At 42.7% G+C, this 15,000-nt stretch overlaps 1 protein-coding gene across 1 annotated transcript; it reads right to left on the bottom strand.

The window, feature by feature from the left end:
- Positions 1 to 1,648: 1,648 nt before the first annotated feature.
- NTPCR (nucleoside-triphosphatase, cancer-related) lies at positions 1,649 to 10,114 on the bottom strand. The gene is made up of 5 exons (XM_033144287.1): positions 9,999 to 10,114; positions 7,107 to 7,269; positions 6,327 to 6,423; positions 3,538 to 3,747; positions 1,649 to 1,813 (listed from the first exon to the last, which is right to left on the bottom strand). Exons 1-5 carry the CDS (start codon positions 10,030 to 10,032, stop codon positions 1,745 to 1,747), a joined length of 573 nt encoding a protein of 190 aa, XP_033000178.1. The 5' UTR covers positions 10,033 to 10,114; the 3' UTR covers positions 1,649 to 1,744.
- Between the last annotated feature and the right edge of the window lie 4,886 nt (positions 10,115 to 15,000).

Here is a 15,000-nt window from a genome sequence, read left to right as displayed (position 1 = left end):
TTATAAAGGTAGTTCCTTTATTAACGAAATGGTGCTAAATGAAACAAAAAATGGTTCAGCATTAGTGGACACTAATTGTTTAACTAGCACCACCAGAAGTCAAGCTGAGTTATATAAAAAGTTTGGCTTACATGAGAAATATTATACAGTTTAATGAATGAAATACCTACCAGAGATTTGGAAACTGAAGAGCTAGCAAGCAAACAAATTGGATGACTGAAAAACTTGGCAGAATCCTGATCAAATATCACATCAGCAGAATAAAGTTAGGTTTGTTCTTTTAACCCCAAAAGAGCACTACAAAGATGAATAGGAGTGTCCCTTGGATCCCAGATCATGTTTTCCTTCTTCACTTACACTGAGAGATAAGTTGAGCTGATATATCTGTTACAGGTAGGTTGGTCTGCCATAGTCAAAACAAAAACAAAACAAAAATTCCTTCCAGTAGCACCTTAGAGACCAACTAAGTTTGTTCTTGGTATGAGCTTTCGTGTGCATGCACACTTCTTTGGATACCTGAAGACGTGTGCATGCACACAAAAGCTCATACCAAGAACAAACTTAGTTGGTCTCTAAGGTGCTACTGGAAGGAATTTTATTTTTATTTTTTGTTTTGTTTTGATATATCTGTGTTTCTTAACTGATTTGCCTAAAGAGAATTCCATGTGCAATTCAGGTATGTGCCTACTGTACATTTGTGTACAGGGCATGGGTAGAAACAGGATACAAACTGTTTGCAAGGATTTATATCAAGAGAAATTTCTCCAATTCCAACACAATGCTACAGCTGAAAACATCTGAACCCATTTCTACTGATTTTGATGTTGGGCTGTGTCAAATTGGTTCACTACTCATGTAGACCAAAGTTAGGTACAACTCAATTCAGAGTCTGGCCTCCCATCAGTATTGCGAAGCTAATAATCCAACAGCTTTACTTTCAGGTCTTAAGATCAATTTGCTGGCTCTTATTTTAACTGCAAATGAACCAAGTCTGATTCGAAAATCAATGGCAGGCAACAAATGTGAAACATCACAATTCACACCTGCATATTCAAAGACAATAAAGTTTCAAAGATGGAGGTTCCCCCACCTACTCTCAGCAGCCAGAAACATCATAGCCAGACACTGGAGGGACCTGTCAGGAATAAACATGGAACACTGGTATCAAGTAGTATGGGAAACAGCCTTACTAGACTGAAACTGACACGGGGGCAAATAGAAGAGGACGCCTTCACTCCGGTATGGCTCCCTTTTATCACATACACAACTCAACAAGACAACAACATGAGCCTACTGACAGCATATGATTCAAAATGGCTAACTTAACCAAACAACTCCACCCACCCCCACAAAAAATCCCACTGCAGTCAACCAAAGACAATCAACCACACCCTAGACCACCCCAACCTCTCTCACCAGCAAGGAAACATAACAAGAAAATAGAAAGAGAACCTACCCAAGTGACGCTAACACAACCCCCCCCCCACACACACACTAAGTAAATGAACATAAGCTTTACCACCCCACCCCCTCTCCCCTTACCCCCTCTTTTCTTCCCAACCCTAAACTGCATATAACACCAACGTCTCGCGACAAATGCAACTGGTCTGTAGAAAACACAACCTGAAGAAAGAGACAATGCATGTGATTTTGTAAACGAGGAAAATCTTTAATAAAAATTATTTTGAAAAAGAAAGAGATGGAGGTTGCACTGGGATGGAAAAAACACATAAAATGGTGTGTATCATTTTAGGCAGCTCTGCACAGCTGCCACAATATCTTGCAAAATGCTGTCTCTATTCTCCTTTGTAATCTAGAATCAGAAAAAAAGATGGATTAGTTAACGTTGCTGGCCATTTATTGTGACCAGTGTTATAAACTGAGATATGAAAGCTAGGAGCTAAATGGCACCCTAAACCTAGTTTATGGGCGCAACAACGGAATGTCTAGGCGTGTTTTTTTATAACAGGAATACAAAGCTGAAAATGAATGAACGGCAGCTAAAATATTATGTTCATTTTTCACATTGTCTAGTCCTTTCCCTGCCCATCCCCCTAATATTCTTAAGAAGGTCTCTTCTCCAGTCTTCAGAGAGAAGCTGGAAGTGGAGAGGTAGAAAAAGGTCCGCCTTTCCTTCCATTCAGCAGTTTTAATCTGAAATCTTAGGTGCAGTACGGCGCCCAGAGCTCAGAAACTGCTCACGCTAATGAAACTCTGTTGCAAAAGGCGCATAGAACAATGGGAGCTTTGAACACTAACTGTGACAGTTGTCAATATGCAAGGCTGAGGAAGTGGATAATAATTTATTCACTGTAATTCCACCATGGGAGAAATTTTATTTCTGGCCCCAAAGTATGTTAACTGCTTCACAGCAATCAGGTTCAATAGACTGCATGTGCTGCTGCAAATGTGAAAATATGCAACCAGATGCAGTGGGTGTCGATGGCATATTACCAAACTAGCAAAGAGAGGCAAGATGTGTAAATTATGAATGAGTGAACTATATATGCCATGTTTGCAGAGAAAAAGAGGGCCCTGGAAAGGATAGGAGGCACAACGATCCTCCTTCCAGAGGGCTGAAAGCTTTTATAGGCAAAACACTACGAACATCCCAACCATGCATGACCTAAATTAGCATGAAGTATATTGGACAATTTAAAGTAGGGGGAAATCCAAGATGTTTGGGCAAAGATCAACTTGCAGAATCAATCTGGGGACGGAGCTGCTGATGAGATAGAAAAAAAAGAAGAACTATAAAATCCATATTCTTAGAAGATTCTATCAAACTAAATTGACACAAATGAATCAAGAACATCTTGGGCATTTGCCTGCATTGATTTTGTGTCTGGTACTTCTGGTTTCGTGAGCTTCAATCTAAAGAGGCCTTGACATGTTGTTACCAGGTGCCAGAAACAAACACGAGGAAGAGCTATTATGCAGGCAGACGAATTAAAAGGTCTTCCAACACAAACAAGCAACGAGAGAGCAATGTGGTGGAAAGGGTAGGCTTCTTGGACACTTCTCATGCTGTTGCTGGTCCCAAGGAATCTGAAATGTTTTCCTACCTCTAGTGGCAAGCAAGCAAGAAAGAAAGTGTGTTGCATTTGTTTTAAGGTCTTCCCTTAAAATATCTAATGGACTGGGGGGCTTTTAAATGGACCAGCACTCAAGTTAATTGGCCAGGCTGTAGGCTGGGGCCCCTGATGCACCCATGAACAGAGGTCTCTGTAGCCAGCCGCTTTCACTAGCTGAACACTATAGCTAAGTTTTACATATGACTATAACCGAGTGCACAAGGACACACCATCCCATTGGCAGAGGACATGCTTAGCCCACAGAAGATCCCAAGATCAATCCCCATCATCTCTAGTGACAAAGATGGACTATGAGCCCCTCACAAGCAGGAAACCACAAAGGACATGCAATCCTGTCTAGAACACAAACCAAATGGTGGTAAGAGGTGATCGCTAAAACTGGGCCAGACTTCACAATGGGCAAAAGATGAAAACATGCTCAGTGGATCTTCAGCCTACTTACATTGAAGACCTTCACTTCCTTCCTACTTCTGATCTCCTCCACAAGCCCCAAGGGCTTTCCTTTAGGCACTGGGATTGTTCCAAGAATCACAGTTCCTGATCCAATCAGAATTTGACGGGCAGCTTGAATAAAGGACTGGCTGAAGAGCTCCATTTTACCAATCTCGTCAATTACGCAGACCTTTTTCACTGTGCTACTGCCAAGATCAGCCTACAAGGAAAATACAGGTATCTGATTGAAGCCACCAGTAAGAAAATTTAGTAGATTAAGTCAGTATGTCAATCATTCATTCAATTTATTACTGTCAATAGACCAGAAATTATATTAAAACATACACAGTAGATCAGAATCTTAGAGCAAAACAGATTCAGAAGTGCAGCATAATAACCTCTGCTTGACCCCTGGAGACAGTCCTTCCAGATTCAGATGGCCAGTTGTTCTCTTGCTTTCACTGCTACTGATAGAAATTTAGTCACTATCAGGGATAGCCTCAGGATTTTATCTTCCATTAAATATTAAATGTTAAACTGATCTGACCTCCCTGGTAATTTGGTCAGTAAAGGGCCAACTGTATGCTTCCAAATTCCAGCATAAAAACAAAAGGATGTGTTCTGTAGATTCTACCTCCTGTGTGTTACAGGGGCAGACCCTTGAGGCTTTTACTTCTGAGGAAAAAAAGTTGTGTATCTGCAATGCATCAATATAACAGGGCAATTCTACGAGTCCTTCCTCGGAAGTAAGTAATACTGAGTTCAAAGGGCCTTACTCCCAGGTTAAATGTGTACTGGACTGCAGCTTAAGATTCAAGTCATATAACAAAGATCCCAGCAGCTTTGCTCAGATCACCTATTTCTTTAACAAACTATAGTTTATATATTACTTCGCCATGCCTTTTTGTTCCTGTGTGTCCTTTATCTGCCTGCCCATCTGGCACCGTATTTTTCACTCCATAAGACGCACCTAGTTTTTAGAGGAGGAAAGGGGGAAAGCCCTGTTTTTTTAGGATCAGCTCAAAGTTGTGCAACTTCTTTTGCAAAGGGGAAAGCCCTGTTTGTTTGAGGATCAGCTCATAGTTGTGCAGCTTCTTTTGCAAAGGGAAACGCCCTGCTTTTTTTGAGGATCAGCTCACAGTTGTGCAGCTTCTTTAGGAAAGGAAAGGGAGCCGTTTCTACAGTTTTCAAACAGATAATCTAATCAGCCAGTCACATGTCGTTGGGGAAACAAACAGCCTCCATCTGCAGAACATTCAACAATGGAGGCCTGGGCAAGGGGGTAGGGCGGAAAGGGAGCCTTATCTCTCTCCCAATCGCTTGCTGATCAGCTGTTCAGCGGCTTCCTTTCAAGACCCCCTTCTCTCTTTGTAAAAAAAAAAGAAAGTACGATCTGCTTTTGGCCCCTGGGCAATTCGGCTCCAGGGACCATGCATTCACTCCATAAGATGCACGGAGATTTCCCCTTACTTTTTAGGAGGAAAAAAGTGCATCTTATGGAGCGAAAAATACGGTACTCCCCATCCTCCCCCACACACTCAATATCATTTTTAAAATTATTGTTATGTTGGTCTGACTACATATATGGTCCTGCACCTACTGAAATAACAGTTGACAGAAGCTAGCTAAAGTGGTGTTATTTCACCCTCTGGCGTTCATCGTACTGTCCAAGCCACTTATTACCCTGCTGCTAAATACTCTATGATGCTTTTTAAAAGAAAAGGAAAATGACAGGAAATGCCTTTGTACTTTCCTAAAAGGAGGCATATCTGTATTAAATGCTTTGTGTTTGGATAAGCTCTGCGGGATAAACGAGTTATGGTAGAGCATATAGTTTGTCAGCATTGTTCCTGGAAAATTTTCAGGACACTAAGTGTTTTCTGGGGCGTGGGTGGCGCTGTGGTCTAAACCACAGAGCCTAGGGCTTGCCAATCAGAAGGTTGGCGGTTCGAATCCCCGCAACGGGGTGAACTCCCATTGCTTGGTCCCAGCTCCTGCCAACCTAGCAGTTCGAAAGCACACCAAAAAGTGCAAGTAGATAAATAGGTACCGCTCCGGTGGGAAGGTAAACGGTGTTTCTGTGTGTTGCTCTGGCTTCGCCAGAAGTGGCTTGGTCATGCTGGCCACATGACCCAGAAGCTGTCTGAGGACAAACGCCGGCCCCCTTGGCCTATAGAGAAAGATGAGCATGCAACCCCAGTCGTCCGCATCTGGACATAATGATCAGGGGTACCTTTACCTTTAAGTGTTTTCTAATTTGTTTAGTGATCACATCACTGATTTATCTTGGAAGTGCATTTACCCCAAATCTAAATGGTGCTGAATAACAGCAGTTATACAGTCACCCACACAGTTGCAAATTTCTCCAGTGACGTTTTAGCTTCCCAATAGACCTGTAAGCCATGTGTTGAGAATCATTTGCTCCTTTTTGCAACTGAACAGGAATCTGAACCTGTAAAGCAAATGTGAGAACTGGGAGGGAGGGGGCTCCAAACGCTGTAAGTCCACACTTAACACTGCACACCAGCACTCCTGCTAACACTCCATCTTCCATGGAGTGCAAGAGGATGGGATGGGCAGAGACAGACAGACAGATTCACATGCAGGGAGCTGTGGGTGCACAGAGACAGAAGGATGGTGAGAGCTAGGAAAACTCAATGACAATGGAAAGGGGTGCTTGATCTAAGCTCTATCAAGATAGAAGAGTACAAGAAATTTCACTATAAACTCCTCATCATGTTTTATTCACCCATATTATTCAGTCATATTGTTCTCCAGAAATTACAAAATATTACTCACATTTCTCAACAAAGGAAGAGTCAGCTGTTCAAATGACATTAGATCCACTACATACTGGCCAACGCGGTATTCACGCCTTGCTGTGGAAGGACCAGAGCTGAAGGAAGAAAACATCCAACACAGTGAACAATAAAGCATTCTAGAATCCTGTTCCTTAGCAGATAACCCTCAAACTATGTGAAGCGTATCAAAATTCTCACATGCCCTTGCAGTGCCCCTCCTTAATCCCATTAGAATGTCCTTACACCTTTCTTAGATGCCCCAGATGGTTGCTAATATTGCAATCCTGGTGGGATATATGCACAATATCACAATGAAACACATCAGCTGGAACCAGAAACTGGCAGCTACCAAGAGCAGAATTCTACAGAAATGGGTAACTGCCCTGGGGTGATAGAAAAAAGGTGTGGGATTGGCTCAACACCCATATAATTGTTCCAGAAACTCACTGTAAATTTTAACTGGGAGTACAGTTGCTCGTCATTTGCGCTGCACATCATTATGATGGACCCTGACTATCCCTGTGTCTGTTGCCTCTCATTTATTGCATGCCCTGATACCTTGCTTGGTTTCTATAACAAGAGTTTTTTGCCGTTTGGCAGCAACAAGTCAATACAAAAGATCACCACAGCGACTTCACAATCTTATTCACGACTTACAACAGTTCATCTGAATCCAGCTACCCTTGAATGAGCAGCACAGGGGCTTCAAAGGGCAGTTGTGCATTCTACAAAGGCGTTCCCAGATTAGGTGTCAGAATGTGAATTTTAAATGTCATACCCAACTCTAGACAAAATTCCTCTTCTTCCACTCAGAGTGACAACATCAAATCCTATTCTCCTGCCACCTTCTCTCACTTCTTCTGTATAAAATCCATCAATAGGAATACCGGATGATTTTAAAACTTCAGTGGCTTTCTGGATCAGTGTTGTTTTTCCAATTCCTATAACAAGAAGAGTGCTTTTTATGCCTTGTTTTCAGTATCATGAATATGCAACGAAACAAATACACTATGTATTTCTGGACTCTTTTGGCTCCTTCCTCCTAACTGAAGCACATATTGCCCTTGCAATGGATGCATCATCCAAATTGGCCTCCAGTTGTGGCAGCCTGCACTGCAAGTTATGCTGAGAAGAATTCACCATGCACACCAGTCATCGTTATTGTAAGTCTTTGTGCCCCTTCTCATGGCAGAAATATGAGATGGAAACATGAAGACATGATACAATGGGTCTGGTCTACCAGGCAAACACACTGTGATCAGATTGTTCCCCATTTGTTTCAGGGGGAGAATGGTCAAGGCTGTGCCGTTTGCATTTTGGAGCTCCCAGGCAATTAACATACTGTATTAGGTCTTTGCATATACTGTACATCCATTGTCTTTTTTAGGATACATTCCCAAGTGTCAGTTTTTAAGAGAGAGGGACAGTCTAAAAAAAGAAGAAGGAAGAGCATCTGCTTAGGTATTTTGTAGCCCTCTCTATTACAAAAATCCCCAGTGACAAATATCCCCAGAAGTGATAAATGAGGCCCATCATCTCAATTTCTGCATCTTCTAGAATGCTACACGATAAAAGAGTTTTGCTTATTAATGTAACATCCACCCACCCCAAGCTCTATTGCCATCATCTTGTATAATCATATTAACGTCCACTGATAAATGACTGTTTCCTTGGCTCATAATTTAAATTTTCAGGAATCCAATTTACTCCAATAAAAGAGGAGGACAGTGATAATTGTATATTATTTAGATCTGATGTACTAAATCATTTTTTAATAATTGAGTCACAAAAAACTAAATGTTAATGGGAAGAACGGGTGCTTGCACTTTAACTGATGGGCAGATAGGGTTTCAAAAACCTGCAAGGATAAAAAAAAATGTAGCATGAGTTATAAGGGAAGAAAAAGAAATTAACCTTAATAATGATAGCAATATGCAAGATCTGTAAAATATTTAAATGTGTTTTGTCAGATAAATCCAATTCCATATTTCTTCTGTAAATAACAAACAACTGTGTGTTTTCATGGTGTAACAGAATAGATATTGCAGCACAAGACTATGCATACTTATTCAGAAGTAGACCACACACTGTGTGCACAGTGCTGCAGTCTTAAGTGGAAAACGTTTAAATGCTAAGGTTTGATATTATCATTATTGTACAGTGATACCTCGGTTTACGAACTTAATCCGGTCTGGAAGTCCATCTTAAACCAAAGCCGTTCTTAAACTGAGCCGCAGTTTCCCTAATGAGGCTTCCCGCCACCGGTGCCCTACCGTCATTCGTAGACCGAGGCAAATTTCGCTAACCAGAACACTACTTACGGTTTTGCGGAGTTTGTATACTGAATAGTTTGTAAACAGGGCTTAAACCGAGGTACCACTATATTATTTACAGAGAAAAGGATATACCTATTTGCTACAATACTAAGACAACAGAAGCCTGGTTTAATTCAAAACTATGCTATTGGGGGGGGGGGGAGTGTATTTCTCAAATACTTTTCAGTAGACATATTTGGATCTGGAACAAAAGAGATAATGGGGCTCAGAAGCGATGTGGAAAGCGGAGGCGGAATTCCAAATATCTGAAGTAATCAGCCCATTTTCTTAGCTGCAGGTGTCTAGTAAAGATGATAAAATGAGTTATGTGCTGTTATATAGATAAATATTACCAGAAAGAAGCATCTCTCACAAACAGTGCAGATGACTTCTTTTATTTAGTACTGGCATTTGAAGCAGAACAGGCTTACAGCCAATCCTAACCATGCTTTCTACACTGGGGCTAAATTAAGTCAGGCTGCAATCCTGTGCCTGCTTCCCTGCCAGTAGCACTCACTTCTGAATAAGCATGCATAGTATTGCACTGCAAGGCTGTAATTCTCTATGTAGTTACTTCAGAATAACCCCGCTGAACTCAACAAGTTTTATTTCAGAGTGTAAATAATTGTAGCTTTATAGTCCAAGCAGGGCAGAGAACCTCAAGCCTGGGGACCAAGCATCTTGGAACTTCCTCCTTGAGTGTGCAATATTGATTTCTCATAATGCCTCTGGCTTCCAGGACTGAGAGGGATGCACAAGCGCCAGTGTAGACTTTAGCCTGGTGTGCAAAACTGAAATCTACATTCATTGCTCTGTCCAGGTCTTCCAGAAGGGACTGAAGCCTTCTGGCTGAAAAGGGTTCCCCGCCCCAGCTACACACTATTACCACTCAGATCCCCCCCCCCCCATCGTTAGTTATTTTATTGTAAATTTCACCGGGTTCAATGGGGCTTCTTGTCAAATTAAGTGGGTGCACCTAGGATTGCAGCCTGCGCACTTGAACGCAAACCTTTCCAGTTTAAAAAGGTTTTCGGGATAGAAACCACACAGTGCAGACGACTCAAAACACGCCAGGGAAGGGCGAAGGAGATCGTGAGAATGGGCGGGGGAGCGCGTGAAGCCCTAAGCACGTTTACTCGGAAGTAAGTTAGCCCCTGGCAGGCAGGCAGGCAGGAGCCGCGGCCGAGGCATGACTCCGCTTTCTGCCCGGGAGGAAGCGGCGGAAGAGGAGGCCTGGTTTCAGCCGAGCTCTGCCTCCGCCTTCCCTTCCTGGAGCCTTGCAGCACCGCGGCTGCTGCCCAGGCAGGGCCTCCCGCCCTCCTTCCTTCCTCTCCGCTCCCGCCGGGTTGGGTTACCTGGCGGTCCCGTCAGGAAAACGTGCTTGGCCATGGCGGGGGGCCTCCGTCCGGGTGGCGGCGGGGAAGCGGCCTGCCGTAGCGGGAGCCCTCGCGGCTCGCGCTCCCTTCCTCCCTCCCTCCAGCCGCGCGCTCTCGGCAGCGGGGAAAAGAGCCCGCGGTGCTTCGGCTGCCAGCCTCTCCCCTTTCTCCGTCTCTGCTGCTTCCAAGTCCGGCAGCTCCGTTGCCCGCTTTGCGATGGACAGTTGCTCTTTCTTTTCTCGTAGGCTTCACTTACTCGGGAGTAAGTTCCACCGAACACAGTGGGACCTGCTTCTGAGAAAGCATGCATCGCTTAAAGCAAGGTCCCTCCTGGCCTCTTAAAGACTATCAAAATTATTATGGCTTAATTTTATTCACTTATTTATGGCAGTTACTTCTCGCTCATCATGAACCCCTCAGTCGAAATTGTCATGGGCGCTGTAACTCCGCTGCGGTTTGACTTTACACGGAATGTGCACGCTTCCCGAGACAGGCAGATGCCGACCAGTATTATGTTTTTCTCAAAAAAGCTCAAGGCGGCCTACATGGCTCTTCCCCTCCTCCGTTAATCCGCACAACAACCCTGTGAGGTAGGTTAGGCTGAGAGGCAGTGTCAGTGACCCAGTGAGCATTGTGTCCAAGTTGAGATTTGAGCCCAGGTTTCCTATTTAGACACTAACCACTATACAACACTGGGTCTTTCAATATCTACAATCCACTTCATAAAGTGTTAACCTGAGAAATGGGCATGTACATATATGCATCTGATTAAGCGGACTGTAACCCACCAAAGCTTGTAATATAATAAATTTAAGGGGCAATGGGGCTCTGATGTTTTCTCTGCAAGAGAGATAACATGCATAAAATCAACCTGTTTAAGGCAGGAATCACCATTTCTGTGTACACACACATCCCCACTTCCCTCTCTGGTGAACAGGTTTTTGCATTGTTTCAAAAGGCTATGTACCCAGAGTTGAGAGATAATGCAAACAGAATGGGTGTACATGATGGGAAGCAACTTTCAATTTTGTTTGAAACTTGCCTGCCTCTCCCACAGGTAAGCAGCTGCTAGGCTGTGGAGAAGTACTAAGCTGTGAGAATGATCATTTAAGTGATCGCTCCCAAATGGCCCTAGATATCTGTCATGCTCTCTCCAAATTCTATTAACTTATTATTTCCTAATGTTCATATCCTGCCTTTCCTCCATCATGGACCCCATGGTGGGGTACATATTCCCAGGTAGTCACTCATCCACACACTGACCAGCTTAAGACCTGATCAGCTTCAACAAAGCAGTAGCCTCGTGCCTTCAGAAAATACCCGGCGAGAGCGGTATTAACTACATTATTTGCATGCAGCTTGTGAGTCCCATACATTGTGGTGCTCTGCGGAATTTCACAGGAGGAGCCCCAGTTCACCCCCACCCCGTTCTGTTTGTATGGCTACTGGGATGCGTTCAGCATTTCAAATTAAAAGAAAATCAATTTATGATTCTGAGCCAAAATGGCAGTAAAACAATGGAAACCACACGGGAAATCAGGGGTACAATTGAAGACTGGGCAAGATATAAGGGAAAGATGAAGGACAGGAAGACTGACCTGGGAGCAAAGTCAGTTGTTAACAGATTACCAAACAGAGCAATAACACCTTTCCATACAATGAATAGCCTTGTACCCTGAGCCAGGAACACAGGGACATGCAGTTATCTATGGCCAGAAGAGCAGGTCTTTATTGCCTTTGCAAAGTTTTAAAATAAAAATTGCATTTTAAAAATAAAAATTGCAGTTTGAATGACGGAAGCATGTGATTTCCACACAACAGAAGCACTTTCTTCTGTAAAAGATCATGTGGGTCCTGCACTACAAAGTACCTAATAATATCTGATTCACTGGTTTGATTAATTGATTTAAAACTTGTAATCAAATAAAAAGGTGCCACCAATTAATCAGGCAACAGATTTATATTATAATTATTGATAATATATAACAACTGCAGGTGGGAAACATCTCAAAAGAAACATTTTGCTTTCTGTGTTGCAAACTGGAAGAGATTATTCTTCTAAGATTATAACTGATTGACACACAAATCCATAATCTAGAAACAAAGACAGTATGCATGCTGCTTTTTCTGTTTTTACTCATGTGTATGGGTTTAATCGATTTAAACCCATACAGTTAATTGACTAACATTGTTTAAATGAGGTGGCAGTCTTAACCATTGCACAAAAGCCTTACCTGATTATCTGTAAATCCTCTTGATGGTTCCTCATATCTTCTGCCCCCACCAGGAAATGTTTGTTTTTAAAACAAACTTCTAAAATACAAGTTTCCCTGGGCTCAGTTCTACCTGCTTGAATTTTTCTTTAAAAAAAAAAATCACCTAATAATCTCACATGGGGAATTTGCTGTGGTGAACCCTGTTAAGGGACAGGCATACTTTGCATATGCTCAGAGACATCTCTTTTCCAGCCATCTCAAAAGGGAGGAGAGGGTCTAATAATAAGGTATTAGAAGCAAAATTAGCTACCAGAAAGGCTTTATGTTCCCAACATTGGAAAGCTCCCATTCAAATTAATCAAAGGGAAGAACAGAACTTCACTCCCCTCCAGACACACTTATCAGATAGTGTAAATCAAATAGCTCTGGACTAGCAAAACTGGGGCTCATGTTGATAGAACAGATTACAAAGCTTGAGAACAGGGCCATCAATCAGCAAATAGACATTTCAGCTCCATTACTTTGCTGAAATTTCAGCTTCTAATTTGCCAAAGGGGAATGACGAAAGCTCTGTACTTCAGGGCAACACAACGCATTCTAATTGGAGTGGAGGCCTTGGTGGAAGACTAATTTAGGTAAGGATGTAGATTTGAAATGCAGCATAGGCCTTTTTTCTTCTGCAGGGTAGAATTTGGTTTCCAGAGTTCATCCCAGCAAATTACCAAGCAAGGGGAAGTGTATCTCCTACAAGCACACTGTAAAAGCCTGAATGAATTTCTAGAGCTTCTGGTTGAAATCAATTAGCACCAAGTTTCCAAATCAATGGCTGAGAAAAGAGGTCATTTAACCAACTGCTATTCGCTAGGGGAGGAACTGGAAGGAGAGAATGAGAACAATATTAGGCTGTGACCTGTGCCCCTGCTTGGATTCAGTAGTTTACACTGAAAGAATTGTGATATTATAAAGCAAAGCCCAGCTTGGGGCTCTAATTCTGTGCTTGAGGGCACCATTTCAGCTTCCAGGAGTGGGAAAGCAAGATTTCATTAGGGCAGGGCAAGATTTGCAGAAAGGTCACGGTTTGGATATTTTCAAAATTAAATTGCAAAAAAAAGTATATTTGAAGAGGATTTGTTCTGGCTCTTTATTATATTGCATAATAACTATAGCAATCCTAGCAACAGTGGTCAAGTCTTCTTTATTTTTTAAGGAGCTTGTGCTTTTGATATGCAAACCTTGGTGTATGTATTTTTTTTCTAGCAATGTTGAACCAATGAATGCATATAGGTTGCTTCAAAGGAATAATGTCTGAAATATGGGAGGGGTGGTGGTGGATTACACTCCCTACTGTCGTCTTTTTTTTGTTCTCCAGTTAATTTCCTTTTATTTATCTGGAGAATATTCCATTGCAATATATTCTCCTATCTCTTAACTTGGAGCACCTACAGACTGCTAGCATTTGACCAAAAGGATTCGAGTGCATACATGTGAAGGCAGCCTTGTTTAGGGAAGTTTTTAATGTCTGATGTTTGATCGTGTTGGGAGCCACCCAGAGTGACTGGGGAAACCCAGCCAGATGGTCGGGGTATAAATTATTTATTTATTTATTTATTATTAGAAAATGTAGGTTTGCACAATTAACGTGTATTACAGCACTCTGTCACTCTAGCACAAGAAATGTACTTTTAAAAAGAAACAGATTTTTTTGTGGTTAGGGAAGAGATGGGGAATGATGAACAGGAAGATATAGAAATATCCCACAAGCAAATGTGGGTGAATGCTCAATAAAAACCAGAGATAATCTAACTTCTGCATAAGATTTGTGTGAGCAAATCAAGATGAATATTCAATAAATCGGTCATTTGAAGGGGCCCTTGGCTTGAAATATTTGTGACATGCTGGATTTCAAGCTGAAAGGCAGCACTGTTTTGTAAAGCATAATGCTGAATAAAGTTGCATGCTCATGAAATACTTCTGAGTAAATATGGTTAGGATTGGGCTTCTCATGAGCTGGCTGCATTGGTTAGAGCATGGTGCTAATAACGCCAAGGTCACAGGTTCGATCTCCACATGAAACAGCTGCATTGCAGGGGGTTGAACTAGATCAGGGTTTCCCAAACTTGGGTCTCTAGTTGTTTTTTGGACTACAGTTCCCATCATCTCTGACCACTGGTCCTGCCAGCCAAGGATAGTGGGAGTTGTAGTCCAAAAACAGCTGGAAACCCAAGTTTGGGAGACCGTGGTCCAAAAGATCCTCAGTATCCCTTCCAACTTGACAATTCTATGATTCTGTGACTGTAAACCTATGCTCACTTACTTGGCATAAGCCCAATTGAACACAGGCTTACTTCTAAGTTATGCAGACCATTGCACTGTAACGTTGCATTTCTATACACACACTTACTTGGGAGTAAGTCCCACCAGTGCTGTCAAGTATCCCGTTTTCCCCGGGAATCTCCCTTATTTCAAGCAGTTTCCCGTTGCCATCCCTTATTTTTTATATCCCTTTAATTTCCCGTTTTTTCAAAGGAAGCAGCTCCTCTCCCTCCCCCTGCTGGCCAGGGACTGGGAATACCTCGCCTCCTTGCAGCCTCAAAGCAAGCGGGAGCCATTCCCGCGCTTACGGGGGGGCGTATTTGGCCCTCTGCATCAGCCCCTATCAGCTGCCACCGAGCCCCTCAGCTAGACAATAGGGTTAGCGGGGGGGGGGGGCGGCCTGGCTGCCTTTGAAAACAGGATTCTTAGACTTCCGGGTTTCCGCAGATCGC

The sequence above is a fragment of the Lacerta agilis genome, chromosome 3, assembly GCF_009819535.1.
Source record: "Lacerta agilis isolate rLacAgi1 chromosome 3, rLacAgi1.pri, whole genome shotgun sequence".
In the NCBI taxonomy this organism is placed as follows: Eukaryota; Metazoa; Chordata; class Lepidosauria; order Squamata; family Lacertidae; genus Lacerta; species Lacerta agilis.
Note: the sequence above shows the minus strand (reverse complement) of the source record. Positions and strands in the feature narration are given on the sequence as shown.

What these genes read in the sequence shown, in the direction of transcription:
- NTPCR (XM_033144287.1), bottom strand. Translation starts at nt 10,032, where the DNA reads ATGGCCAAGCACGTTTTCCTGACGGGACCGCCAG. An exon ending in CTCTTCCTTTGTTGAGAAAT is followed by an intron (nt 3,748 to 6,326) that starts GTGAGTAATATT and finishes TTTTCCTTGTAG; the next exon opens with GCTGATCTTGGCAGTAGCAC. An exon ending in AGGAAGTGAAGGTCTTCAAT is followed by an intron (nt 1,814 to 3,537) that starts GTAAGTAGGCTG and finishes TTCTGATTCTAG; the next exon opens with ATTACAAAGGAGAATAGAGA.